The sequence below is a fragment of the Ciconia boyciana genome, chromosome 14 (genome assembly GCF_034638445.1).
Source record: "Ciconia boyciana chromosome 14, ASM3463844v1, whole genome shotgun sequence".
In the NCBI taxonomy this organism is placed as follows: Eukaryota; Metazoa; Chordata; class Aves; order Ciconiiformes; family Ciconiidae; genus Ciconia; species Ciconia boyciana.
This window is the reverse complement of record NC_132947.1, coordinates 16,179,236-16,206,416: the sequence shown is the minus strand read 5'-3', so window position 1 is coordinate 16,206,416 and position 27,181 is coordinate 16,179,236. Positions and strand designations below refer to the sequence as shown.

At 37.9% G+C, this 27,181-nt stretch overlaps 2 protein-coding genes across 5 annotated transcripts in view; both read right to left on the bottom strand.

Moving 5' to 3' along the window:
* Positions 1-827: 827 nt before the first annotated feature.
* DYNLRB1 (dynein light chain roadblock-type 1) lies at positions 828-6,303 on the bottom strand. Its single transcript, XM_072878870.1, has 4 exons — positions 6,060-6,303; positions 4,073-4,148; positions 2,451-2,618; positions 828-1,339 (listed from the first exon to the last, which is right to left on the bottom strand). Exons 1-4 carry the CDS (start codon positions 6,060-6,062, stop codon positions 1,296-1,298), a joined length of 291 nt encoding a protein of 96 aa, XP_072734971.1. The 5' UTR covers positions 6,063-6,303; the 3' UTR covers positions 828-1,295.
* A 440-nt stretch (positions 6,304-6,743) lies between these two features.
* Positions 6,744-27,181, bottom strand: part of ITCH (itchy E3 ubiquitin protein ligase) — a 67,062-nt gene continuing 46,624 nt past the window's right edge. For 3 of the 4 annotated variants that reach the window (XM_072878868.1, XM_072878869.1, XM_072878867.1), the window contains exons 12-24: positions 27,056-27,140; positions 25,475-25,603; positions 24,712-24,784; positions 23,680-23,751; positions 21,438-21,526; positions 20,606-20,765; positions 20,196-20,329; positions 16,236-16,376; positions 14,340-14,460; positions 13,486-13,590; positions 13,155-13,251; positions 12,704-12,776; positions 8,563-12,038 (exon numbers count right to left, since the gene is read on the bottom strand). In XM_072878868.1, coding sequence (XP_072734969.1) covers positions 11,939-12,038; positions 12,704-12,776; positions 13,155-13,251; positions 13,486-13,590; positions 14,340-14,460; positions 16,236-16,376; positions 20,196-20,329; positions 20,606-20,765; positions 21,438-21,526; positions 23,680-23,751; positions 24,712-24,784; positions 25,475-25,603; positions 27,056-27,140 — 1,379 coding nt within the window. In that variant the 3' untranslated portion in view covers positions 8,563-11,938. Of the gene's footprint in view, positions 6,768-8,562; positions 12,039-12,703; positions 12,777-13,154; positions 13,252-13,485; positions 13,591-14,339; positions 14,461-16,235; positions 16,377-20,195; positions 20,330-20,605; positions 20,766-21,437; positions 21,527-23,679; positions 23,752-24,711; positions 24,785-25,474; positions 25,604-27,055; positions 27,141-27,181 lie in introns of those variants that run through there. The other variant, XR_012045103.1, reaches the window with a different exon arrangement.

The following is a 27,181-nucleotide window of genomic DNA, read 5'->3' as shown; positions in this document are numbered from 1 at the left end:
CTTTCTTTAATTGTTTCATGCCTGTAGGCTGTGCCTCTTTGCTCAGGTGCACTTCGGGAGAAATTCCTTTTCAGGCTGGTAAAACACTTCTATTGCAAGCAGTCTGAGGCCAGACGTGAAGAGGCTGAAGCACAAGCAGGCAGCTACACTACCTGCAAGCCCCCCGCTTCTCTGTGGGACAAATGAGCCTGGGGAAGGAACCAGGCTCTCTGAGCACCGCTCCCTGCTGCAGCAGTTAGCTGTATTGAGCTACCCAAGCATGCAAAGAAAAGGCAGCACAAGACAATATGCACCATCTCTCAATCTGGGCTCTGATGTTCTGCACATTGCTAAGACTCTTCAGTACAACCAGAGCTGTGTCTGTCACACATGTGACAAACACCTTCAATGCAGACATTTTGCACAATTCTTGAGCTCTGCATGCAATTACAAGGCTCTTTCAAGGCTACAAAAATAACCCCTTTATTATTTTGGAGGAACCAGATGACCTTTTTTGGTCCTTAATGGCCATCAATAAAAAACTACTAAAGGAAGATACCAGATCAAATTGGCTACTGACTTGTGATAGCATGAGAGCTCCAACAGGGACGCTCGATGGCCTTACTTAGCCACAACGCTTCTCTGTCTGAAACAGAAAGCAAGTAGTACAAAAATGCTCCAACATACAAGGCAATTATGAGTACATGCACTTAGACTAAATCCTTGTTTAGAGAAAGCAACAGATGAGTAAAAATAGTCCTAGGAAGGTTCTGTTTATTGAAGAAAACCTCAGTCAATCATAAGAATAATTAAAATCTTCAGAAGGAAAACACGTAAGACAAAAACAGTCACTGATGACACTTTTTAATTTGATATGGCCAGACTTTTTCAAAGTAGCTTGCAAAACCAACATAATAAGACAGAGCTAGAGGATAGACAAGTTTCATATTTACAGTCAGTCAAAAGTAATAGTGTAAAAGCATATCTCAAATAGTGGTGACAGAAGCATGGAAACATACAAAGAATAATCTTTTTTAGAACATTATTAGAATTTTATTATATTATCTTCTTAACTATTAAAAGAATCTGTAGCATTTTTTACTGCCTGATTCTAATTCACCAACTCCTCCTCAAAATGACTTGTGATACAAAAAAAGAAGCCACTTTTTCTGTTTGTAAACAACAAAAACACCTGCTTTTGTTTTTCCAGACATTACTGAAGTGGCACAGCAGAGTTAACACTAATGCTCTGTTCTTTACCATTAAATTAAAAAAACAGTTGGGCAAAGGGAAAAAAACAGACCAAGTCAGTGTAATCATTCAGTTGGATTCTGGATGACAATCAGGAAGTAGTCTTTATCTGGAGGAGAAAAAAAAAAAAATTATTCTTTCATTGCTGGTATTTGTTCACAGCAACAGTAAATTTCAACATTTTTTTTGTATCTCACTGACACACTATGGGAACTATAGAGTCCTGACATTCATTCTCAATGAGCAAAACAGGCTTAGCATGTCAGATCACTTATTTTTATGAGTCTTACTGAGAAAAAGTCTCAGCTTTAGAAACTGCATGCTCCCAAGCCAACTGAATTTAACTCAGTTTGTGCCTAGGAAATAATAACTGGCACATGCAATAATGGAATCAAAATAGGTGGCGCAAGACAATGATTTCCCTTATCTCACAGGCAGACTGCTGGGCTGCAGTGTCTGTAGCTGCATTTTTTCTGGAGCGATGTTTATTCCTCTTTTTTCATCCTTCATGTGGAAATCAGAGGCTGCCTCAGCATAAACGCCAGAGCCTGTCTTAAAATCTGCCTTGACCAGTCCCTGCGGAGCAGTCTACTGCAACTGCAGCCCCTTCCTTTGCCTCTCCATCAGCACAATCGCACCACAGAGCCGATGCAGTATGAAGGAACAAAGCTGAGTTCCTGCCACGTTAGTGAACTGTACTCATCTCATTGCTTCCCATCTCATAATTAGATGAAATACTGAGGACATTTCCTGAAGAGAAGATTGCTGCTGCTATATTCTACAACTTATGATTACAGCTACAATATACTCTATTGCTTTTCTCTGAACTGGAAAAATCTATTAGACTCTTTTGCTTTATCACTTAGTCTACAGTGCTGAACTGAAATCGCTCTCAAAACATATTCCTTTCCAACTCTTGTGGTTTTATACAAAGCATGAGAAGCTGCAACATGCTCTCAAACACTATTTAATACTTTCTACTTTGATCAACATGAAATGAGGAAAATGATTTCCCACATTCAAACATGAAAAAGACAACTTAGGTCAATGATAAAAGCTTTCCGCTCTGAAGAAAGCAAAACAGCTTCTTGGAAAACAAGAGATATACAATATGAATAAAAGCAGCAAGCAGAACTTCTCTCAGGCTGACAGTGTCAATCTCACGAGAAAAGAATTCTGCTGGATTCCCTGATGCCTGCTTTCACCCCACTCACTTTTACCTGGTGCAACCATGATTTCATTTTTCTTGGAGCGGATCCGCAGGAATGTGAGGTCATTCTGGGGATCAATGTCTCGCACAGTGCTCCTTGCCTTCATGATGAAGCTGTGCATGAGGCCCGCATACTGAATCGTTGTGGAGTTGTCCATAGTACTTTTGATAGGAATACCTGCAAGACACAGGAGACAGCAAGGGTCAGTGACAAAAATCCTGAACTAACTCCGCCTTGGGCATCATCAGGTCCAACTGGGGCAGCTATTTAACCTAAGCAGATGTTGTCACTACACCAGGGATTAGGAGTGTTCTTTTTAAAGGCTTGAAAGAAAAACATGAACAGAAATAACATGTGGAAAGGCTAAGATCTAGAACCACAGGTGCAGGTGAGAAGAACTGCTTACCTCTAGTAGCATCTGTGCTTTACTTTTGCTTTTTCATGATTTTTTTTATTTATGAGATTTATAAATAGAAATAAATAATAACAAAAATAAAGATCTGGGGGAGAGAGGAAATACCAATGTTTCAATTTTGCTCTCCTGACTGGGGATAGCTTTTCCTTTCAGAAAGGCTCCTGAACATCACAGTTAAATGATATTCAAGTAAGCTAGGCTGGGATCAGTGTTGATGATAGAGGACATCAGCTACTGCATTACACAGTTACAAAGCTGAGGCTCCAATGTTTAGCCATAACAGCTGATGCAGTCCTGCAAGGTCCCCGGTTCAATTCCTGTGCACCAGCCAAGAGGGCAGACACACTGACACTGTTTGGCCAGAGCTTTCCCTCCCTTATACTTCTGCCACCCATTAGATATGTTCTCCCACAAAAAGCCAGCCAAAATTCTGCTCACGTGTCAGAACAATGCAGTAGCCAACTACCAAATACTGGCATGGCAGAAAAACTGCTGCAGGTGTATGTTCAAATAAGCACAGCTTCAGCCTGGAGAGCACAATCCATTATTCACTATTATGAAAAAGCAGCGAGCAGGAACACAAGCTGCATACAAGTATGCAATGATCTAATCTTCAATATATTCATATATAGCTACTATCTGTCATCTTTTCTAAGGATTATTTCTAGGAAATATTCAATTTAAATTGATAATTACACAGTTTTAAGAATTTGGGCTGCTCACAGTGTAGAGCGCTCAGAACAAGTCTGCTCTGTTGGACTCTTCAACGACTCCAAAAAGAGACAACTAGCTTATGAGTCTTATGAGACCATGAGCACGAGACAGCTGCTAAGCTACTCAAGTCTGCCAAGACAGGAGCATTCTGGACGTGCACAGCAGCAAGATTTCAGATGTCATGAGAGCTTTTAGTGCTACTGATAAAGGCTTTGACAGAACACAGTCTCAAACACTGGCATAACTCAAATATTTCTAAGCTTTTGCAACTTATTTTAATTTATTTAATTTACTTCCTAAAATAATAAAGTGAGCTTCCAGAAAAGCAGAAATGGGAATCTGATTTTCTCTTGTAGCCTAACTATTGTCTATCTGCTTTGGCTACAGGAAAACCTTTGCTAAAAGACAGACTGTAATCTACATGCAAGTAGTACAATCAGCAGTCCTTGAAGTGCATGTTTAGAACAAGTTATATCTCCGAAAACCCAGACTGACACAGTACCTTCAGAATTAACAACAATGATTCCTTGCACTCCTTTTTGGCTCTGAATTCGCTTCAGTGTTTCTTCCACCTCAGCCTGCAGAGAAAGCACAAATCAACAGAAGATTACAGCTGCTATTTGCCTTCCACCAAAGCTTTATTTTCAGACACGTTATTACAAAGCTGCACAAAGATGATTCAAACAGATCCTACCTACGCTGTCCTACACAGCAAAGTATCTGTACTTTGGTACTACCTCTTCTGCATGACCTTTTCAGTTGTTTTCCATCTGTCTTTGCTCTTCACTCATTTGTGATTCTAATCTTGTGGAAACTTGGAACTTCCTTCTAATCTTTCCCTCTCTCCTCTTCCCCAGCCCTCCTGCAACCTCACATGTAATTTCCTTACTGTAGGCTTGCAACTGGAAGACTGCTTAGTCAGACTGCTACAGTTGAGGTGTCAAGCAAAAATCGTGTACGAAAAGATACACGGAATTTACAAAAAAAGTAGAAAAAGATACATTCTGGGTTCAAGACTACCTTCCCTTTTATCAAATGAATACCAAGAGCAATTACAAATAAGCAATGAATAAATGCTATTTATATTCATGCTGGGACAGCTACAAGATTATAACCGCTACCAATAATTTACAACTTTCTGAAATCAACTTAAAAAAAAGGAAAAATGAAAACTGAAGGCCAAGACAGTAGTCCCTTTGCCTTCCCTGTAAAAATCACCATCAACTTCAGAAGAGCTTTCAAAGTCTTCTGCACAACTTCCATTGCTACAGGACATCAATCGAAATTTAACTACGGCTTCTCTAACAGGGTCATAAAACCTCAGCACCTGAGCTGTTTTCCACAGCTGGGTGAATATTTGGCATTTTTTATTACCCTTAAAGGAAACAGAAACACATCTTATATAATGTTTGCTATATATACAACAGTAGCCTTTATCTTCCTGTTTTCCTCTAGAAAGCTTTAGCTCCTAGGTTCGCCTAAAAAATACATCTTATTAAATCATTTCAATTTTCCATCTACAACTTAGGTCAGTATTTATTTCTTTAGAAATTTTTCCACATATTTTGATCCCCCAGTTCATGAACATGCGCTAGCCAACAATACATTTGAACAGCAAGCAACCTCCAATACAATTGCAATAAAATAAATACGTTCCAGGTTCCACAGAATATTAAACAGCCAGTTGGCTTAGAACAGTCTTTTTTCCTGATTGCTTTCAGCTTTAGGAATGGTAACCTGGTAGCCATAAGAAATTATTTTCCTGTGAACACATCTTCAGCCTGCCATCACATGGCGTATGTCAGTGCTCGACAGAATTAACTGGAGGTTTATGGGAACGATACACTTCCCACCGCAATGATTTTGGGGCAGAAGTCCTCGGCCCGTGCTGCCAGGCAGGCTGGGCCCTGCTGTCACGGTGAAACCCCTCTGTGGCAACGCAGGGGCCTCCTGAGCGGCCCGCCTGAGCCGCGGGTGTGCGAGACACCGGCAAGCCACACGGCACCAGAAACCCCCGGCAAAACACCCGCTGAACAAAAAGAGGGCCACACCCGCGCGTTCCCAGCACGGAAACCAAACCCAGGCCGAACTGGGGGGGATTAAGAGAAACCGGAGAGAGATCAAGCGACTGCCCACAGCTGGCTCTCGCTTCTACTCGCTGCAGGACACCGGACGGCCCGGCCACCCGCCCGGGCGGGGGCAGCCCCTCTGGCCGTGGAGGGCCTAGGACGGGTCCCCTCCGCCTCGCTCTGCGCCTGCTGCAGGGCGGGCGCTCGCGGTAGCGCGACCACGGGCGCTTCCCACGCCGGAGCCCCCCGAGGGCCGGGCGAGAGAGGCGGCACCGGGCCCCCGCGTCCGGGCCCCGCCCGGGCCCCGCCAGAGAGGACACGCCGCCCCCGCCCGGGCCCGGGCCCCGGCCCCGCGGTGGAGACGAGGCCCCGCTCCCGCCGGCCCGGGCAGCCCCCAGCGCCCGCCGCGGCCTCACCCACCATCTCGAGCCGCCGCCTCTCCGCCCAGTCACGGCACCGCGCGCATGCGCCGCCCGCGCCGCCAATCCGCGGGGAGGAGCGGCGGGCCGGGCGCCACGGCGTGCGCCCTGCCCCGGAAGCACTTGTCCCACGGCGGGGGTGAGGCCGGATACCGGCGTTTCCACGGTAACCCACCCCCACACCCCCCCCCGCCTCGACCGCCTCAGGGCCCGTCGCCTGGCGCCCGTCGGGTCGTGGAGCTCGTGTTGAGCCTTTAGCGTAAACCCTCACCGACGGATCCCTCAAACGAAGTAAAGGGGGCGGGGAGAGTTGACGCCCCGGCCAAGACGCCTCAGCTGCCTCTGAAGGCCCCGAGCCAAGGACCCGGGGAGGTCAGTGACGCCGGTCAGCGACGCCCCACTGACGCCGCAGGCATCGCGCACCCCTGAAACAGCGGGGCTGGTGAGAACCCTGGAACCACGTCATCGGGGTAGCGGTGTCTTCTGCCCCTGTGGGTATGAAGAGGATAAATGCTCAGCCCGCCTCGGGGAAGGATCAGGGATGGCCTATATTCTGAAGCAGAAACAAAATAACAGGCTCAAGAACTGTATCAAACATAACCCTAGGTGGTATTATACATACAGAATAGCAGCATTGGGTACTTTCCCCCTTTCATCTGGAATCCATTCTCTGCTTGAACTGAAAGTTGCTTCTTTCAGCACTGCAACCCTGCAAGCAGAAAACTGACACTCAGCTAACACTCCGCTCCTCACAAAAGTTACAGAAAGCAGGTATTTGTTGGGTAGAAAGTAGAACATGACCTCATGAAGTAGTTTTCATTTTTTTTCCAAGATACTCTGAAAAACAGGATTTGACATAGCAGGTAAACTCACTGGTCCTTCTAATCTGGCAGGGACTACTTTCTGCTCGGAAAAAAACAGAAGATTTCTCCAACAAACCCTGTCATTTGTGCACTGCTGTAGAGGTCATAGGTTGAGAATGGACACGGCGTCAGGCATCTTCAGAGATCAGGAACAAATCCTTCTTTAGGATCCGAGAGATACAGCTATTTTTCTTCCAGTGGATATTTACAGCTTTGCAACCTAATTAATTTAAATTCTAATCTCTCTTGTCAGTCCAGCAATAAGTTTTAAAGCTTTGCTACACAAAGTCATTTTACCATAGATTGATTCAACTTCTAGTCCCGCCAATGACAACGAGATTTGGCCAACAGGTAAGCAGCGCACAGCTGCCACCAGAGCCCTAAACCAAACAAGGTTTTGTTTAAACTAAACAAGCACTGCCATCTTGCCATGTAGAAAACCATCAATAACCCCACCCAGGAGCGGTAGTGACATTAGCACCATCATCACAGAAGAAAATAGCAAGGAACTAATGCAATGGTGCAAACAAGTTGTACGTTGACCATACCACACATTTATCATGCATTGCACTGCGATTCCGTTCTGGGGTTTTTTGCCTCTTTTTTTTTTTTTAATTTCAGATATATGTGAAATATCCTCATAGCTGTACTAACTTAAAACTACCCAAGCAGTGTCAAATTTCGGGTTTACACAACTTCCTAGCATGCTTTTAAGTGTTTTTCATCCAAAGCATGGAGGAAGCAACCCAAAACTAACCTCCCCTGCTGCAGAAAAAAAGGCAATTATTTTTGCATGTATTTACTTGGCACAGAAAAGCATGCTTGGGATTTGCTGCTACTAACAAAATTGTATTAACTGAGCCTGTGTGAACATCTGGGAAAGTAAGCAGAGTGAAAACCCAGTGGGAAGGTCTGCAGCAAGGAAGATTACCCTCAGTGGACGAGGATCAGCTGAGGGAACATTTGAACAAACTGGACATAAACAAGTTCATGAGACCTGATGAGATGTACCCATGAGCGCTGAGAGAGCTGGCCAACGTCATTGTAAAGCCAATCTCAATTATCTTGGAAAGGTCAGGGCAATCAGGAGAGGTTCCTGATGACAGGAAGAATGTAAATACCACTTTTCCCTTCAAGGAGGGGGATTCAGGGTAACTACAAGGCTGGTCAGTCTCATCTGAGCTTTTTTCCCCCCTCCTTCCTGTCACCCTGTCATTCCTAAACAGAAAACACAAACTTGCACAGTCATACCTCATTTTTGTTATCACTGCAATAGTGGTACAAGAAAATGTTAAAGCTGTGGCTCCTGCAGAACCTTTCTCCAGACCATCTCCCTCAGAGTACCGCCACTAACAGACCAGCAGCCCCACTGTCTCCTTGGGGCAGCATCCCCAGGACCACGAGCACTAAAAATTCAGGAATTGTTTTATCTGCAGTTTCTAACCAGTCACAAAGGCAGCCATGTTTGAAACCTCCTAATGTATTTCCAATGCAATCAACAATGGCAGAAGAGGTCTCAGGAAAGAAAGACTCCTAAGTAACTTTGCTAGAAGAACAACTTCAGACAGCCTAACCCCTCACCCCCAAAAGAGCAGACAGACAATTTATTTGCACACGGATGCTTCATAACACAGAAGGAATAACAACGAGACTACCAGCTCTTTAAGTAGTTTTATAAAAGTATTTGACTTACTGAGATACTGTTACAGTTACCTGAGTATTTGAAATTACAATGCAAGGAAATTTCAATAATGAATTTCAGTACAGTATTTTACAATCCAGTGCTGCTGATCCCAGTTTATATATGAGTTCACTAGAGCACATATACACAAACAGTGATTCTTGGAAGAAAATTAAAAGACACCACAAAAAGGGGGCTGGAGATACCAATATAATAGAGAGAGTTGAGATTACGAATCCAGCGCAGCATGTAATAAAAATGCAAACAAAAAAATTAAACAAGCTTTTTTTTTTGTTTTACTTTTCTCAGAATAATTAAAAAAGCTTTTTTTTTTTTAAACACAAGCAACTGGATTAAAAAAAAACAACTTCCATACTAGATCAGATGAAGACATGATGCATTTACTGTGCATTTCATTAGTATATTAACATTTCCTGAGCTACCCAGAACAATAAGGCTTCGTTAATTCTTAGATCAGCGGCTCAGCGTTTAATCTTCTCATGTCATTCTCATAAGGCAAAATTCTAAATAAAAGTTATTGTAATGCTTCAAGATTAGGATCAACTGACAGTTGCATATGAATATACATTTATGACATACTATGAATTTATGCAGCTCAGGCTGCTAAATCAGTTGAAGTAGTGGGAAACAAATTCATTGATCTCTGCTGAAAATCATACTTTTAAGTCCAATTCATAATAATCTATTATCTGGGATACCAAATGCTGTGGGCTCATCCACATGTTGTTTTCCGGATCCCCATAAAGAAGAGAAAAGTGCACCAATGGCTTATATGAATTCCTTTTTATTTCTACACAACATGCTGTAAAAAATTAACAGATTTGTTAGCATTCACAATGCTGACAAAGTAAAATGCCTAAGTAATCTTAACCTCTGACTTCAGAAATATTGCCAATTTAACACAGTAAAGTTGCTTTAAATTTTTTGTATTTTGGCCAAATCCAATGCTTCACAGATTATTTTTTCCCCAATGAATTCTTGCAATATTTTAAAATCATATCTGTTGCTTGGGATATCCAGCCCCCTTTCCCCCATCCTAATACAGCAGAAAAGACATATAAACATGCCATTTAAATTAAAGAAAGAAAAATGGAATAAGTGGAATCCCGGACTGCAAAAATATATACAAGCATTTACCTTTTTCCTGAACTAAACATTTCAACCATAAAAATATTAAACAGCCATACCCTATAGAACTAGGGCAAAGGCTATTTCAATTATAACTATTCTTTATTTTAAAAATATAGGGCTGAAAGCCTTTTGGGTGATATTTATACATTAACAATATTTCTAGGTTCCCTACATGAATCATAAAGCATTATGCAGAACACATACTATTTTTCATAGCTTAATCTTGCATTATCTTGCTTAATTTAATCTCTCTTGTAAATATGTTAGATAACTACATTTCATTGTAAGAATATAAACAGAAAATATTTATAAGGCTTTTTTTCTCCTCATGAGCTGTGTACTATAATATATCCATCAAATGTTTTGAAGTTGGCAGATTTTCCTCCTAGTAAAACCATGAAATCAGGTTAGTTCTCACCATCAATGAAACTGTAAAAGAAGGTCATTTCTGTATCATCAGAAACTCTTTTCCATGCCTTTCTTAGAATATGCATGAGAAAAGAGCTATTCACTCTAAAGTCTAATCATTCTGCCTTCCAATAAGCATGTAGCACTTTGTATGACCTGAAAAACTCTTGATGTCAGTTAAAAATGATAGTGTCTTGGTTCTTCTTAGGCCTGAATCAGTTTTTCCCTCTTAAGGTTTAGACAGAAGGGACAACAGGAAAGAAATATTCTTTTCAAGACTGGAAGTTCAGTTTCACAGTTTCCCACTGTCCTGTTTCAGCTCCGATATCTAGAAGCCTCTTAAAAACAGATCCTGTCCCAATGCAGAGCTGCGGTTATGCTTTAGTACGTGCTACATGCTATTTCAAGTGTTATGTCTTACTATGGCTAACAGCTCAACTCATTGAAGTTTGCTTTCTTCCCTTCAGACAGGGAAAGAGCTGACCATACCCAAAAAGTGCATTCAGTCTAAAGGAGCAGTAAAATGCAAAATGTTCTTGTAAACCAGAAGACAATTGAGTATTAACAGATTCTAAAAGGAAGTAAAAGATGTTATTAATCCAATAGGAACTCACTACAAAAGTTACTAGCTATAAGCGGCTTAGGGTGAATTAGCTTAGAAACCTCCCCCAAAAACTTTAGTTGCAATCTTTAGGTTGCTATAGAACTATTTACTGATGCTCCAGCTTTTCAAAAATCTGTAATCCGTGTCTGAACTTTCTAATCCTCTTAGCCTTAGCCAGTATCATGTATCAGTTCATCAGCAAAAGGAAGTATTATAATTTTCTGAATCCAGTTGTTTTGTACCTCTTCCTGAGAGCCCAATAAAGTCTTCAGAGCAAACTGACTGCAACATGTAGGAATAACACTGAGAATAATGTCCATTAACACTTTTGACAAGAAACATCAGTCTGCAGACAGGAATCTAAATGGAATCAGTGCAATCCCAGGTGGTCTTGTCTTTTGCAAAACAAGTGAAGTACCACAGTTAATATTGATTTAAAAGTTAAATGTGTCACACAGAAAAAGATCAGAATTCTTCTGAGGGAACACAGAAACGTTCCAACAACTTTGGGCGGGTGTCTATTTTGCTGAAATTAGCAGGATTGGGATAAAACAAAGCAAAGCTATGCCCTGGATTTGTGCCACAGTTTGACATCCCCTTAACAGCAGCTTGAGTCCAGCTGACATGTGAGTAGACTCCAGGCGGGGAAAAAACAGTCTGGCCACACTTGAGTTAGAAAAAAGAGCTTAAGCAATTAATTTGCTCACGGTACGCAGAGGATGGTTACAAGCTGGCTCGAATAACACTGCTGTAAAGAGGCTTATGATGATGCTGCAGCATTGCAGCTACCAATGAACTTCCCAGCGCATCAGTAGCAAAAAATGCTACTAAAAAGGAAAGACAAACCTATTGTTAAAAATCTGTCAGTCATTAAGGACACATTCTAATTAATGAATGGTAAAACAAAGCAGAGCCCAAAGCTGTATTAAACCTCTACTTAGGTCATGATTAATTTGTAGCGATATCTGATTGCTCATTTCATTTCTGAAAGTACTCAGTAGAAATCCAGAATTAATGTGGCTAAAACCTCAGGATAACATCCATTTACTTACACATTAGTATTGTTAAATAAATCCAAGTCAAGTCTACTTTACAATGAAGTGTGCAACAAGCAGACGAAGTGAAGAACATACATCGTGTTGAGTTCACATTCTTCAAGGTGGAGATTTTAGCTATTCTTGCCCAAATCCTTCTGTTTCTTCAATTGCAAACAACAGCTTTTCCTTCAACTGCTCATAATTCTTATAGGGTGGAAGGTCTAAGCGATTGAAACTGAAAATAAAGAAAAAACTTAAGTACTGAAAAATAATTAAACCATCATAAAAAAATCCATTATGAATATGGGTAATTAAACTTTTTGCTGTGTAGATGGATACCTGGATTTATACCCTGTGAAAAGCTGACTACTGACATAAATTTATGTATTTCTGAGTTCAAGTGCTTGAACAGTGATAGCTTTCTAGAAATGCAGTGTACTTGGTAAGAAGTTTCACTAACTCTTCCTAGTTGGTTAACTAGAGTCATAATTCACATCTGAGATTTCATATTTGTATGTTTTTACTAACCACTAATACACCTGAGGAACTGAGTAGAAGCTACCTTTTCTCTAGGGAAGAGGGAGTGTGAATGTGGCTACTTCACTATCAAGATGGGCATAGTGATAACAAAGATCAATCCCAACCTCTTTAGACAGTACTGTCTATTACTTTAAATTTTCAGTTATACACAAATCCATGGAATTTACAATGGAATCTACTCCATGCCACAAGAGTTTTTCTGAAGTTCAGCTATTATTCAACAACAAAGTTTATTGGTATAACTTGGTGTTTGCTTTCACACAGTCTCAACCCTTTATTACCCATTTACTAAAATCTCCAAGTAGACTGTTGTCAGCAAAAACAGAACAATAGTAATATTCTGATTTGTTACATACTCACCAGGTATGACTTCTAGGTAACCAGTTTTCCTTTCCGACTTTTTCAATACAAAATTTTTGGGGTCCGTTGCTCCCTGTAGCAAATTCAAATAAGGCATAGGTCTAGCTACCTTTGTATCAGTAGGTAATACATTACAACGGAAGTACAAAAGGCTTAAACACAAGACAAGATTACCATCACTCGCACAGAAAAAAGACTTCTGTCATTCAGTATACAATTTCATCTAGATCAAAGTATGCATATGATGAAATGTGTAAATTTGAAGTGATTTTGAAACTCAATAGAACAGGTGTAAACATTCCCTCCATCTCTTTTTCCACCATAGCTCAAGTATATGCAGGACTTAAAAAATAGCATTCAATATAAAATTCATTAAAAATGTCCATAAACATATAACTTGGTTCTTTAAAAAAAAATTATCTAATGCATTAGAGTGATTATTAATACATACCCATGAGGTCAGCAAATCCTCCCACTGGTAATCTGCATGTTCCAGTAACAAACTGCAAGAGTCTCATTCTCTTCTCATTATCTATTTCTTTCACAAACTGAAAAATAATAATTGAAGTAAACGTTTAGGTATAGATTTGATATACAGATTTTCACATCATTATCATCCATAGATTAAACAAATTACATGACTGTTATGAATAGCTGGATTAGCAGTAACAATTTATATTTACACTCTACAGACCTGTTTCGTAATTCTAACTATTGTTTACTAAGCTGTAGCTGTTCTCTGTAACTTCTGTTGGTCTCAGAATAAAACAAAGTCTACAAACCTGCCAGAACCATACTATCTGTCTGCTGGTCCTGGTATAGTGCCGGTAGATGGTATGCCTCTGCCAGTCATTCAAATCGATTTCTTGCATTCCACATAGAAGCACCTTTAGGGGAGAAAAAGGGAAATAAACATGCAAGTCCAAGTTATTACTTTCCTTCTATGACATAGCAAAATAGAACATCAACAGAACATCAACTCCACCCATACTCAGAAGCATCTGCAATGACAGTATTCTTGTTTTTAATTTTAAACTTTATCCAAAACTTCTACAACAAAGAACGATGACTGCTCATTAAGTGTATTTGGAGAGGCCACAAACCAGGAAGCATCTCTGTCATGAAAAGTAGAATAATTGCTTGCATTTAGACATTCAAGCCAGGAACAGTTTATCATTGGCCAGCCATACAATTCTCCACTAGGAACAGGATGCTTTGGTTTTGTGTTTTTAAATTGAACAGATGCTTCAGAAAATGTAATTCTGAGAGATCAAAACCACCTAGAACCTGGTCCAGTCTATATGTTATCACCCATTGCATATCTGGTTTTATCTCCCTTTCTGTCAAGTTACTCATTCTTTGAGCAGGCAAATCACATTGCTGAGGATTACAAAAGCAATTCGGTAAGAAATTTCTACTGGCAGCACCTTAGCCTTTAGAAATGCGTAAGTAGGCTGCAAAGAGGAAAGTGAAGGAAACACACTAATCAAATACTACTCCATAAAGTTTCCTTCTTATGCCCTATAAAACAGAGTTGTCAGCCTTAGTGAGTTCTGCTCTTCAGACATAATGAATGGAGTATTAAGTATTTTACGTGTAACAACCTGGATCCAGCAATAGCCAAACAATCCTTTACCTCCAGTTCCTTAGCATCAAAATACTGCAAATACTGTTGTGGCAGAATTTCGTTGAAGCCTTCAAAGAAAGCCTGTGTCTGCTCCTCAACACCTCGGGAAAGTCTCCATTCTGCTACTAGCCTGTAAAAGAAGATACAGGAAGATAATTTAAATGGCCTGTGCTAACCCAAGTCCACATCTTTGTTAGCCTATTTTGAGATGAACTGTAAGCTAAGTTAAAAAAATATGGAAAGTCTGGAAAGTTCTGGGGATAGAGCATTGTATAATTTTATTAGTAACCTTTACTCTGTGCAAATGATTTTGTTTTTTCTTAAAGTTAAAACCCTATGTTTCCAACCATTCTGCTACGGAAAGTATTTTAGACTCAAAGAGGAGGCAGCATCTATTCACCGATTATATTAATGAGAGCACAGCAGTCCCTAGGTATTTGAAGAAAGAAAAAAATGCAGCGCTATATTTGTCTAATATTCTCCCCAGAAATCTCAGTCATTATCCATGAAAGGTAAAAACTAGGTCAAGTTGTACTGGTGAAGATAAGTAGGACTGCTAGCTTACCAAGAAACGACTATGTCCATTTGGAAAGTTCCATATTTGTTTCTGTTAATCATGAAACTTTGCTCTGTGGCAGAAACTCCACTCTCCATTAATAAAAGGGTGAAAAGCAGGCAGGAGACCCGAAGAACCTGAACCCAGGGAGAAGCAGATATTATGCTGAATTCAAGCCTAACCTGTCAGGAGAACTGGCGTCTAAAGGAGAGATGGCTATTTTTTGATTTCAATCCTAGAAACTTGGGGGACTTAAAGCAGGACTCAGAGTAAGACAAAAGAATATGAGTGGAACTGGAATCTGAGCTCTCCCTGGGTTCCTAAAAACTAGAAGAGAATGGTTTTCTGCAGATCCTATTTTCAATCCCAATATTAATACTTTACAAAACTGCAAAATGCCAGTATGTTTCTTCTGCAAATACTACCTTTTCTGTGAATCACTGAAATTACTCATGTGATGAAAACAAAATCCACTCCCTTCTCCCTCACCCCTTCCCATGAAAGAAGCCTTCACAGAACACATCGTAAGAAAGAGAGGAAAATTCTTCTGTGATTCAGTTTGTTTTGTGACTGCAATGTGTAATTTTTTTTTTTTTTTTTTTTTTGCAAGCACATCCTCCAAGCTTATATGTTGAAGTTCACACCTTAAAGCAGAGCTTATGTACTGCTGCGCATTGAGGAAGAAGGGAATATTTCAGGACAAAGCAGGTCACTGTTCACATTTTTATTCTTTAATTGCTCTTAGGCTCCTTCCCTCTTAACCTATTGCTTTAAAACATTCTGGTACTGCAAACATAATCCTTAATTTATGACAATACAACTTATGACATCATTCATAACACTGTCCTGTTAGAAATGCCAAGACCTAATTATAGTCTAACACCAGTTCAGATAAAACTAGTAGCAATCCCAAGTATCTTTAGGAATCATCACAAAAGCATCCAAAAATGTTCTTAAGTTTCAAAAAAACCCAAACATCAATGGCTGGGTAGAGTATCAGCAGGGCATGTAATTCCAATAATAAACACATGCAATGATTTCATGAAATACCCGACATTCACGTTTGTTGTCATGATGTTCTGCTGAACTTAAATACCTCTAGGAAAAAAGTGGACCTTCTACTAACTGTAATCTTTGGGAAAATTGGATTTAAAAACTTATTTCTATCAATATTCTTCTTTCAAATATGATATCCAAACAATTGCCACTTGTTGCCAACATGAGCAATTACTCAGAGACAGAATTTCAACAATGCTTCAGATTACATAGTTTGACAATCTTTTCTTGCTAGAACTAAAGAAAGAAAACGACGGAGATAAGAGTATTTTAAAATCTTCATTTATTCTTACCTAATGTATTCTTCTTTGTTTTCTTCTGTGACCAGAATGTTGCTACCATTTGGCTTCAAATCATGGCTTTTGATTTCACCTAGAATTTCTTTATCAACTGAGAAAAACATTTCCAAGCCACATTCTTCAATATCATTCTCCCTGTAAGGAAAAAATATAATTTTAAATAACTGTGTCAAGACCTTGTACTCAGTAGAGGAGAGGGGTATAAAGAACCTTAAAAAAAGGTTTGGAGCTAAATAATCAAAATAAGGAAATGTTCCTTACACAATAATTATGGTTTTGCAAGAAGTACTGACTCATTTTACCAACGTGCATACATGAATTGTACTCCTGATCAGAAATTTTTGATCAGTAGTACCCTTACATTTCCCAGTCATAAGGCTGACAAACTACCTGCCGACTATGATCTGCGGAATGTCTATGGAATACAGAAACTTTTCAAGTAATGACATTTTCTCATATTTCATTGCATGATTGCTTCTTCTAACAGGTAATGTAAAGACTGTGTTAAAACATAGCTGTCACTTTGTCAGATAATAGCAGGTAAGAAGCAACTAAAAAAGACTTTGCATGCTTAATGAATTATCCTCAACTCCAGTATATTTATCTTGTAAACTTGTAAGCATATACTAAAATGTCCCAAGCTCCTAAGTTAACAAAGTACAAATACTCCTGCTAAAGAGGAACTCTCTTAGAAATTTCAACATAGGAAGAATCTGTAGCCAATAAACATTGCTCAAATAAACTCTTTTCTCTTTATAGGCATTAATAGCCAGGAGAATAATAGGTACAACACTAATTTATATATTTATATGTGCTCCTGTAAAGTGAAGAATCACCTGCATATGCAGAGGTTTTGATGACCATTTTCCCTGAAAATAAAGTGCAAAATCAAGATATTTGTCCTGAACCGTAACACAGAAATGTCAGTCTTGAAAACATCGCTGTGGTTTATCTAGCACCGTGACGCAATAGTGCTTTTGAACTTGATCTTTCCAAAATACATGCTATTGCATGAAATCTCAGACGAGGAGGGAAGGCTTCAGAGGGATGGATGATGAAATAAAACCATCCCTTCCTTTTAAAATGAAAGATACCTGCTCTAGCTCAATTTGAGCAGAGAGTTTGACTAGATGACCTCTAGAGGTCCCCTTCCAAACTCCATGATTCTGTGAAATTTTCAAAATTGTGGGAACAAGAAAAATGGCCACCTGATAGGAGAAGCACCAAGAAATTCAAAACTACTGAAAGCTTCCTGGAAAGTTATAAAATCTGCTTTTTTGGTGAGGAACAAAATTATGTCCACATGACTTTTTTCCCTACAAATTTGCAGTCATTTCCTTAGAGGATACCTTCCATCAGCATTACAGATAAGCAGGCTCAACTATACTAAACTTGAAGTTTGGATCTCTGTTCTTAGAGGTCAGTGTGCACCCCTCAGAAGTCTGAAGGTTTGTCTCCAGAATTTTCATATCCTCAAGTGTTTTTTTCAAAGGGGAAAAGCCTTTCATGGACTCCAACCCAGAAGATTTCTTTATCATTACAGAAATTGCTACTGATATTTGGGTCATATTTGCTCTAGAGACAGCCTTCAGGAAAGTTCTTGGTACAGCCTTAAGCCTCCCTATTGCTTTCTTCTATGGTAAAAGGGGGTGGGAAAAAAAAAAAGAAAGAAAAAAACCCAAACACTGAGTGCAAATCAATAAAAGTATATATAGCCAGCACAGCTTAGTCATTTGAAACCCTCATATACAGAGTGAGATGTAAGAGTTGTTATTGACAGTAGGTTCTGAGTTTTCTAGTTCCTTACTACAGATGCAGGCTTCTCCTGTCTTTGACAAAATCTTTCATTAGGGATTGCTGGTACCCAAGAATTCAGTCTCGGAAGTTTCACACCAACAATCCACTGGGTGGTATCTGGCAACAATGCATACTTTGAATTAAAATGAGGGGGAAAAGTAGTCTGCAAAGTCTATGACAAGTCTCCATTTATTGCCATAGACAAACAGCCTAATACTGACATCCAGAAGCCTCTGTGCTCTCTTGTAGATCATTAGAAACTACATACGCACCAAAAGAACTATACATAGAATAAATGTAACACACTCGAGCGGCACTGAAAGACCTTGCTATTATTGGGTGTTATAAAGAAAACCCATTGCTCTGAAATGTGAAAAGTGGCCAGCTTATGTGCACTACACACACAAATGCGAAGATGCAACTATGTCTACAGACAATGGCTTAAAATAAGACCCTTTTACTGCAGACTTGCCACAAAATATTAACGGATTGATACCCTTCATAAGGTAAACATTGTTACATGTGCAAGTTGTTACAGTTTAGTCAGATCATTCACCAGTAACAACTTCCCCCACAATTTAATGCAAATTTCTTCCTTATAACTTGCATTTTTCAGTATCATATTTGCTTGTTCTCTAAAACTCAGTAAGCCACAAGATGACAAAAAAGTGCTCTTCTTTTAAAAAAAAATACATACATTTTCTGACTACGGAACAGATAAAAGGATTCCTTAATTACAGAAATCAAGACTTAGAGCCTTGAGACCTTTTCTTCCCTTTCAGGTCTCAGTTTCATGGCATCTTTACTCAAATAGCAACTATAAGTTTTCCTAATGGAATTTTAACTTACTACACCTTTTAGCAGCACATACATTGCGTACAGAACATACTACTCTTTGAAAACCAAATCAAAATTCCTATCTCAATTTGTAAACATCTCGTAAAGCTGCTTTCCCCCCTCTTTGTTATTCAAGATAATGCTTCCAAGATTCACCACTACAGGAGATGACAATCTTGTCTTTTATATTTATTTCTGCATTTTAGAAACCCATCTTTCCCCACACCTTTTATGAATTTCTCAAAGCATTTTTAGAACTATTCTGGTTTTGTATGATACTTAAGTAAAATGTTTTATCTCTCTAGTCACATAAAAAGGACTAATTTTTCTGCTAAACTGTTTTTACTATAGCAGAAGCAAAACAAATTTAAGTGAATTTGTCTTTTTGTCTAATTTTTCTTCCTTTTTTTTTTTTTAAACTGTTGGGGAAAGGAAAACCGCCTGTGTTACTGAAAGAAATGGTGCACATCAACCATGGATTACAACATCCTGGAGTCCTGCTATTATAAAATAAGTACAGAATTACAATGCTTTAGATCTAAGGGGTTTTTAAAATTATTTCTTAAAATATTTTAACACTTAATTCCAAACTAATTATGGACTACAAACTCCAGATCCTTTTTACTTGCTGCTCTTTGGAGAGGAATCTGCAAAGGAGTGGAGAAGGAGGACTTAAAAAGAGTATGAATGTAGAATAGACAGGTGACTGACAACACATACATGGAAGGTAGGAATAGTCTTGAATCATTCAGCTTGGAGCAACAAACCAAGGACAGAGAGCATTAACTTCTTTAAAGCATTAAATCTTCAATATTAACCTTGAAGTCAAATTTCAGGTATGACTAACAGAAGAATTATGTGGTACTATATAATAAACTACATTTGTTAACTTCATGTTATTGTAGCACTAAACTTATGTTTTCTAACTAAACCAGGTACTAGAAACATTGAGTGGATTTTTGCTGATTTCTTTTTATCAGTTATCTGAAAAGTTTCAGTGGAATTTACTCAAGCCATTTTATTTGTAACAGTATTCAAGACTGCCACATCTGTATAATGTCTAGCTAGATAGTTAAAAAACAGCAAAAATGGCATGTGGGATGCTGTGCAGAATATTCAATGAACCAGAAAGGCTTTTTCATTATCAAATTATTATTTGTGCATCTAAAATCACAGTAAAAATTCCAGTACTGCTCTACCATTAATATATTATACTTTCCAGTGGAGTTTTTAGCAATAAATTTACACCTACTTCCTGGCATAAGTGAAAATCAAAAACATTGTATTGCTATTTCAAGAACAAAATCAAGTCAAACTCACTTTACCCAGATGAGAGAGTTGTAAAACTCTGGGTCAACAGATTCTAAATCCTTGAGTCCTACTGGCTTGTTTAGGATACGTTTATAGAACGGCAGCGAGAAACCAGTGTCAATGAATTTCCCATGGAACAAAGCCTGAAGAACATGAAAACAGACAAAATCATGAAAAGGATGATTGAATACTTAATATGACAACATTCTGTACTCTGTACCAATGAAATTTGACAGCCAAAGAATTAAAACAATCATGACTGCTAATATGCTGAATTAACTTACACCAACAGTAGTTATATCCAAACACCTGATGACAGTTTCAACTCAAAAATGAATTGGTTAATTATCCATCTGATGGTACAATATTTATTTATAGGAAAATTACATGAGAGAACCTCCTTCTACTTTTGAACTTACCATGGCAATGAATCTTCCAATAAATCGGAAGTATTTCAGATGGTCTGGATTAATATAAGAGGCTGGGTTTATCTGTAAGCAGTAGTTATCTTTCCCTGCATATTCAAACAGGCAATACATTGGGTTCAAAACTTCATGTGACAATAGAAAGAACCATTCCCTGAAATCACACAAACAATAAAAACACATTTCAAAATAAATTAAATTAGAAATTACTTTAGCTAACTCATGTTGACTTAGGAACTTGTTGGCACATAGGTAGTCAATCTGACTTCTTTACCAGAAAGTATGCTAGACGAAACAGAAAACAAATTGAAACTAACAAAAATTATGAATTAATAGCAAAGTTACAATGATATACAACTGTCAGTGGTTTGGATACAAAACACCCTTATCTAAACGAGCAGATTAAAAGTCTACAATTGCTTTAAACTTTAGGGGTTACAGGAATGTTAATTAACATATGCACTTCTCGGTTACATTCCAGTAAAGACTTTTGACTTGAAGGTAGATTTCTATTAACTTTTTCAATAAACCTCTACTTTGATATTAACGGTTGTGCCAAAGGCTTACTGTAGTTCAGTAAACTGTGCATCTCTTTAATCACTGAGACGATTAAATTAATTCCTAATGCAATTGAAAATAATTCTATACAGTTTTAAGACATGCATACATCTTAAGGAACTGTCTTCCTCAGATATTCCAAGAAAAGATAAGGGATAAACTTCACTAATATTTTGAAAGCACTGCAGTTTAAGTATCTGTTTTGGGGAAGTCTTCACACCAACAACTTGCAGAAAAAGATATTATTTGCCATTTCAGTTGAGTTTACCTTGCAACACCTCCATAATCTAAGCCTTCTTCACCAGGGAAAATAACCCATAAACGTCTCCGTAGATCCTGAGGGCTGAAGCTCATTATCTTAGTAAAAGAAAAACAATCGATTCTTTTTAAGAAAACAACTATAAGCACTGGCTAGACTTATTACTATTTGCTATCAAGCAATATATCATTTAAGAATTCAGACCATAAAATGAACTATGAGTACGTGAAGTACCTGCTTATGGAATGTTCATGGAATTTGAAGCGTTAGTGCAAACCTATTTCCATAGATTAAAAAGTAAAAGATGTAAAAGAAAAAGAAGTAATAATTCTGAAATTAAAGACTTGGGATACTTAGGCCAGCAGCCTGTCTATAAGTATATGACAGAAATCCAGCCAATAAATAATGGGCCCAAAGTGAGTAAATTCGGTATTTGTTAAATACCATATTGAATGGTATCCCAGTTACAAGAAACGAAGAGACATGATCAAGGACTCAAAGAAATCAATTAGAAACAAAACAATAATAAACATACATTACATATTTTTTCATCTTATAGCTTCGTCTCCTAAAGAGGATAATAAAAATCTAGCTGGTTTGTTTGTTTGCTTTTTTAAAAGTTAGGAAGAAGCATAGATGCTAAGGAACTTTCCTAATGCTGGTTTTAACACAATGACCAAATCTGTAATTATACTGATTTGGTCAATTGTCGGAGGTTTACATAAAGAAATTTCACATAACACTTCTGTGTGTCCAAGAACCTTGAGGTTTTTTTTGCAATGAGAGGCACAGAATTTGGGTCAAGATTTGCATTTTAAAATCTCTCCTAGATGTCTGTAGTAATCATCACAAAAAATTTTATAACCACAACAGAGATATCTGCAAATGATGAATAACAAGTATAAAAAATTAACTCAGGTCTTTGTGATTATGTCATCTAAATTATTGAGAAGGCACCCTGTTTTCCTAAGGAAACCTAGGTTTGCTGCTGTTTACATAATTACATAATCTCTCTTGATTCTTTCCAGTACAGTATAATTTTACTGCCTCTAGGCTTACTGTAAAAGGACCAAGTGTAATTTTAGCAATAAGGCTGGAGCTAACTTTCAGTTACAGGATTTATTTTGTCTCCGCTTAAACCCTTTTATTTGAAGACATCACTGTTCCAAAAGAAAAGACTAGCCACCTGCGCTATTTGTTGCTTCTGCTAATACAGTAATTTGAACAAGAAAGCATTAATCCTTATTTAAGAATACATTTGTCTCAAAACATACTATTCTATTTGTTCAGACTTCCTGGCTTGACACATCTGTGATAACTCCTACAAGAAATGAAGCCTGAAGACATACAGGAAGATAAAATAAATTCAGCTAGGGACAGAGGAAGCTAAAAGTTCCTATCTTCTTAGATAAGGTCTGCATTTTCTTAAGTTACATTTAAGTCAGAAAAGTACAGAAGTGGCCAAGAGGAGTATCTGCCAAGAGGAATTGTTTCGTGCACTTCCAAGCCTGTTTCTATGTATCTTATTAGACTGACAAAGAGCTGCTTTTGGCTTCAATTTAACAAGCAATGGGAGTGATTTATTGCCCCAATGAACATTCAAAAAAGTAAAAGTAAAATTCAAAAGCACTTGAAAATATTGCATAGGAAGAATTTTAATCATGGTTTAAGTCAGACATTAACAAGACATTTTAACAAGACTTTAGCCAGACATTAGCATAGATTTTAGACAGACATTAACAAGAATTTTGCTACTAATAATCTAAATAGAATTAATAATTTTTGTTTTCTTTTAACCATTTCATTACTCATTTAAAGACCCATAACACCCAGACAAAGATCAACTTAATATATTTTGGTGCATAGCCCATGCTTATATAACACACTGTGAGGAAAAATGTGCCAACAAACATAAGCACAACATGAAAATTTGAGAAATGAGAATGGGGAGCTGCTCTCCCACAGTGCTCCCCTCAAAATTAACTCAGATTTTAAAGAATTCTGAGGAAAAATAAAAAATAAAAAAACCACTTTCTCTGTCAGATGGATCAGTCTTTAGAGCCAGAACTTCACATTTTAGCATGATCTTTTAATCTATAAGTATGAATGTATCCTAACTATTAAACTAGTATTTTTCTGTTAGTCTCACTTAAAATGACATTAGCAAGATGTCAAAGGATCAAAAATGATGACAATAAATTTAATCAACTCAACTTTTCATGCCCACTACTAACATGTTTTAATACAATACCTGTTGAAATGAGTCCTCAAATAACGTTTTTCTGCTTACTGTAATCTTTATGTGTTGTGGCATTGCCAGTTGCTGAAATGAAATTTTTTAGAGGTGAAGGATACAATCACTTAAAGTTTCTAATACTGAGATTGGACTGTTATTTGTTGTATATCTTGTTTTAAGAGGTACAGTTGAATTTCACTAATCCATATAAAACAAACCTAGTAATCAAGATATTTGAATTGTAATTTACTCCAAGAATAAATTGCTTCCAATACTGATATCTACCGTGAGGTATACATGCCTCCACATCCTGCATAGAACAGGTTCGAATACTGTACTCTTACAAGACATCAGAAAACATTAAGATCAATAACATATTCTAAGTTAGCAAGGCTTTCTACCCCAGAATTGAATAAAAAATTAGAAAATTTAGGTTATTCTGCACAAAACTCAAAGTGAAAAAGTAGGCTAGTTTATCCACTATTTTTCAAAGCATAATTCGTTGACACTTGAAAACTGGAACATTTAAACCTAAGACTTTTTCCTAAACACCAAGATACTTAATCTTTTGATATACATAGAGTCTAGAGGACCAAGACTGACACACTGGAATATGACATTATGTTAGAGCATGCTAATGTGCAACACAATGTATTCTTCAATGTTTAGACATGCATGTTCTGTGTCAAATGCCCTGCATTTTCTTCCAGAAGTGTTTATTTGTGCAGAAAGTAGATCTTGTATTAACGATAAAAATACTGTGCCTCCATATATTCCCTTATTAGCAGCAGAAAGAAAACACTATTCGGAAACCCACCACTTTAAAAAAAAAAGTAGCAGCTAAATTGATCTTTTCCTTTATTCTAAAAAGTTTTAAAGCTTACATGAGTTTACAGAAGTCTTGTATTTACTCCCTCCTAATTTAACTCACCTTTAACCTTAAAGTAGTTTGATTACCTTTACTTTCAAGGCATTGAGGAGTTCATTTAAAGCATGTAAGCAAAAAACAAAAATGCAAACAAATGTTCCCAAGAAATGAATCCGTACCTGACACCAGAATCTGAAATAATGGACCTTTGCCTTGAAATCACGCACATAAGCTATCTGGGGTCCATTGTCTCTGAAACCAAAAGGAGAAAAAAAAAAAATTTAAAAGTGTTTTTGTAATTTAAGTAAAAGCCTGCAAATGTATTCGTTATATAGTTGTATGGTTTATTTGGCTATCTAGTTGCAAGATTCTTATTCATATTTTTTTATTTTGGGGTGTAATTTTCTTGTTTTTAAACAAAAAAAATCTTCCTTTGTAAAGCGTGGAGTGCATACACAGTACTTTTTAAACAGTATCTGACTATCAACTGCAAAAAACATTCTAACAATAAGGATGGGATGACATGCAATTAATTGAAGCTGGGAGTTAAATTCTGGTTTTAACTCCATTCTGGTTCCTAAAATCAAAGAAAGAAAGGGTTGAATGTACTTTTAAAAAGAAAGACTAGTAACTGGAAGGAAGGGATCTGGTCATCAACAGTACTGATGCAGATGCTCCATTACCCTCAAATTTTATATACTACTTGGCAGGATTCTAAAGAAGATTCTTGCCATTCTAAATGGCAAGAAGGATTCTAAAGTGTTCAAAACACTGCCTTCTTCAAGGACAGTTATCAGTGGATGAAAAAAAATCAGAAAAGTAAGAAGCATTACTACATGTAAAACTTTCTGCATAACAAACATAAAAAGAGAAAAAAACACTTTAAAAAATTATGCGTGCTAAACTTCACTTTTGAAAACTTATAATGTTAAAAACACTTACAGAGCAGACTTGCCCGTGCGGGGATCTATATATGTAGTGGTTCTTCTATTGTGATCCACAAAATATGGAATACCATCCACAGTAAATCGCATTTCCCAGCCCTCTGGTAAGGGTTTCTCATTTAATTGACTATGGATACAAGAAAATATATGGTAACTGATCAACTTAATGTATTAAGTCAATTGAACAATACCCAAGACGGTAAAAATTTTGGCAGATCTAGAAAAACTACAGATTGAGAAACTTTCCATTCAATATTTATTCTGCCTTTTTCTCCTCTTAAACTTTCATGTCAGCTCTCAATTAGACCAAAATGACTGTTTAAATAAACATTAGCTCATGTGGCTGCACTACCTGGATTAACAGCAAATAGAAACTTAAGGGAAAAATGTAAGCAAGGTTTATCAATGTTTCCTCCACTTAAACAACAGAATTTTATCTCCTAACTATTAGGTTTTTACTCGAAAACTGACATAATTTTAATAAGTAGGTTTTGGTACCTCATGTATAATCACAGCAGCTAAAAACTTAAAGAGTTTCAGAATGACAAAAATAAAAGAAAATGCAAATACTGATCTTGTATAATTTTTTGACAACTTCCAACTCAATTTTGGTATAAACAAAAATAGATGTCAATATATTTGGAAGACCTGAGTAGTATCACTCCAAAGTGCTCTCAGAGTGACTTCCCTCCATAGAACTACACTGTATGACCATATTTCTAACTGTGAAGCCAGCACATTTGGTTGCTGGGTTGTATGAAGAGTAATAGTGTTCTCCACAGTGTCAGCTGCTTGCAGATGTGACCGGGATGGAAAAGTTGTCATCTCTGGCTACAGCTATTACCCCTCCACACATACTAGGCTATTCCACTCCCCCTCCTCTTCCTCCTTCTCCATAGAGGACAGATGAAGTTGCTTTACCAACTGGAAATTTTCAGCTCAAACAGGAGGAGTTGGGATTGAGCACCCTTCACCTTCAATTTCCTGCCTACATTTCCTACCTCAAAGAGTCAGAGTGACCAGAGCCCAAAATAAACAGTACTCCATTACTTATAGTACTGCCTCAAGTTCTCTTTCTGTCTCTCTTTTTCTTTTTTTTTAAAAATCTTTCTTTTTTTAAAAGGTGTGAGGAGGGGTGCTGCAGTTTTTCAAGTTTGTCTTCTTTCTGTCTCTTACCTGTTGACTGTCTAGGAAATTAAATTCTTATTCAGGATCCTCTGCACTATCCCATCTTGGATAGTGCAGAGGATCTGCAGCATCCCGTATGAAAGCAAGCCCTCCCTCTCCCAATGACACAAATGTTTAGACATGCATGTCTTATTTATAAAAAGAGTAGGAGCTGTTCTGGGGGATGAATTTATTGCTGTTGACCAAGACTTTCCCAGTAATTGTACTATTACTAAGTAATATTTTGACAGTTTCCATTTTGGCTAGTACTTTTTAATATTTTAACAGGCTGTCTGAAGTTTGTGTAGGACAGACCATGTTTCAGCTGTGGGCAGCATTTCCTAGCTCTCAGTCTCACTACTTTGTGACATTTTCATTCCAGACTTCCATGAAGCTGCAACAGATTTCTTACCCCTGACTCCTGGGATCTTCCCACTGAGTGATTCGTGTGTTGTGATTGACAAAATACACTCTGCCATTGCTGTCAGTTCTCTTTTCTGAAAAGATGCGAAAGGAAAAAATTTTCAATATCTGCTTA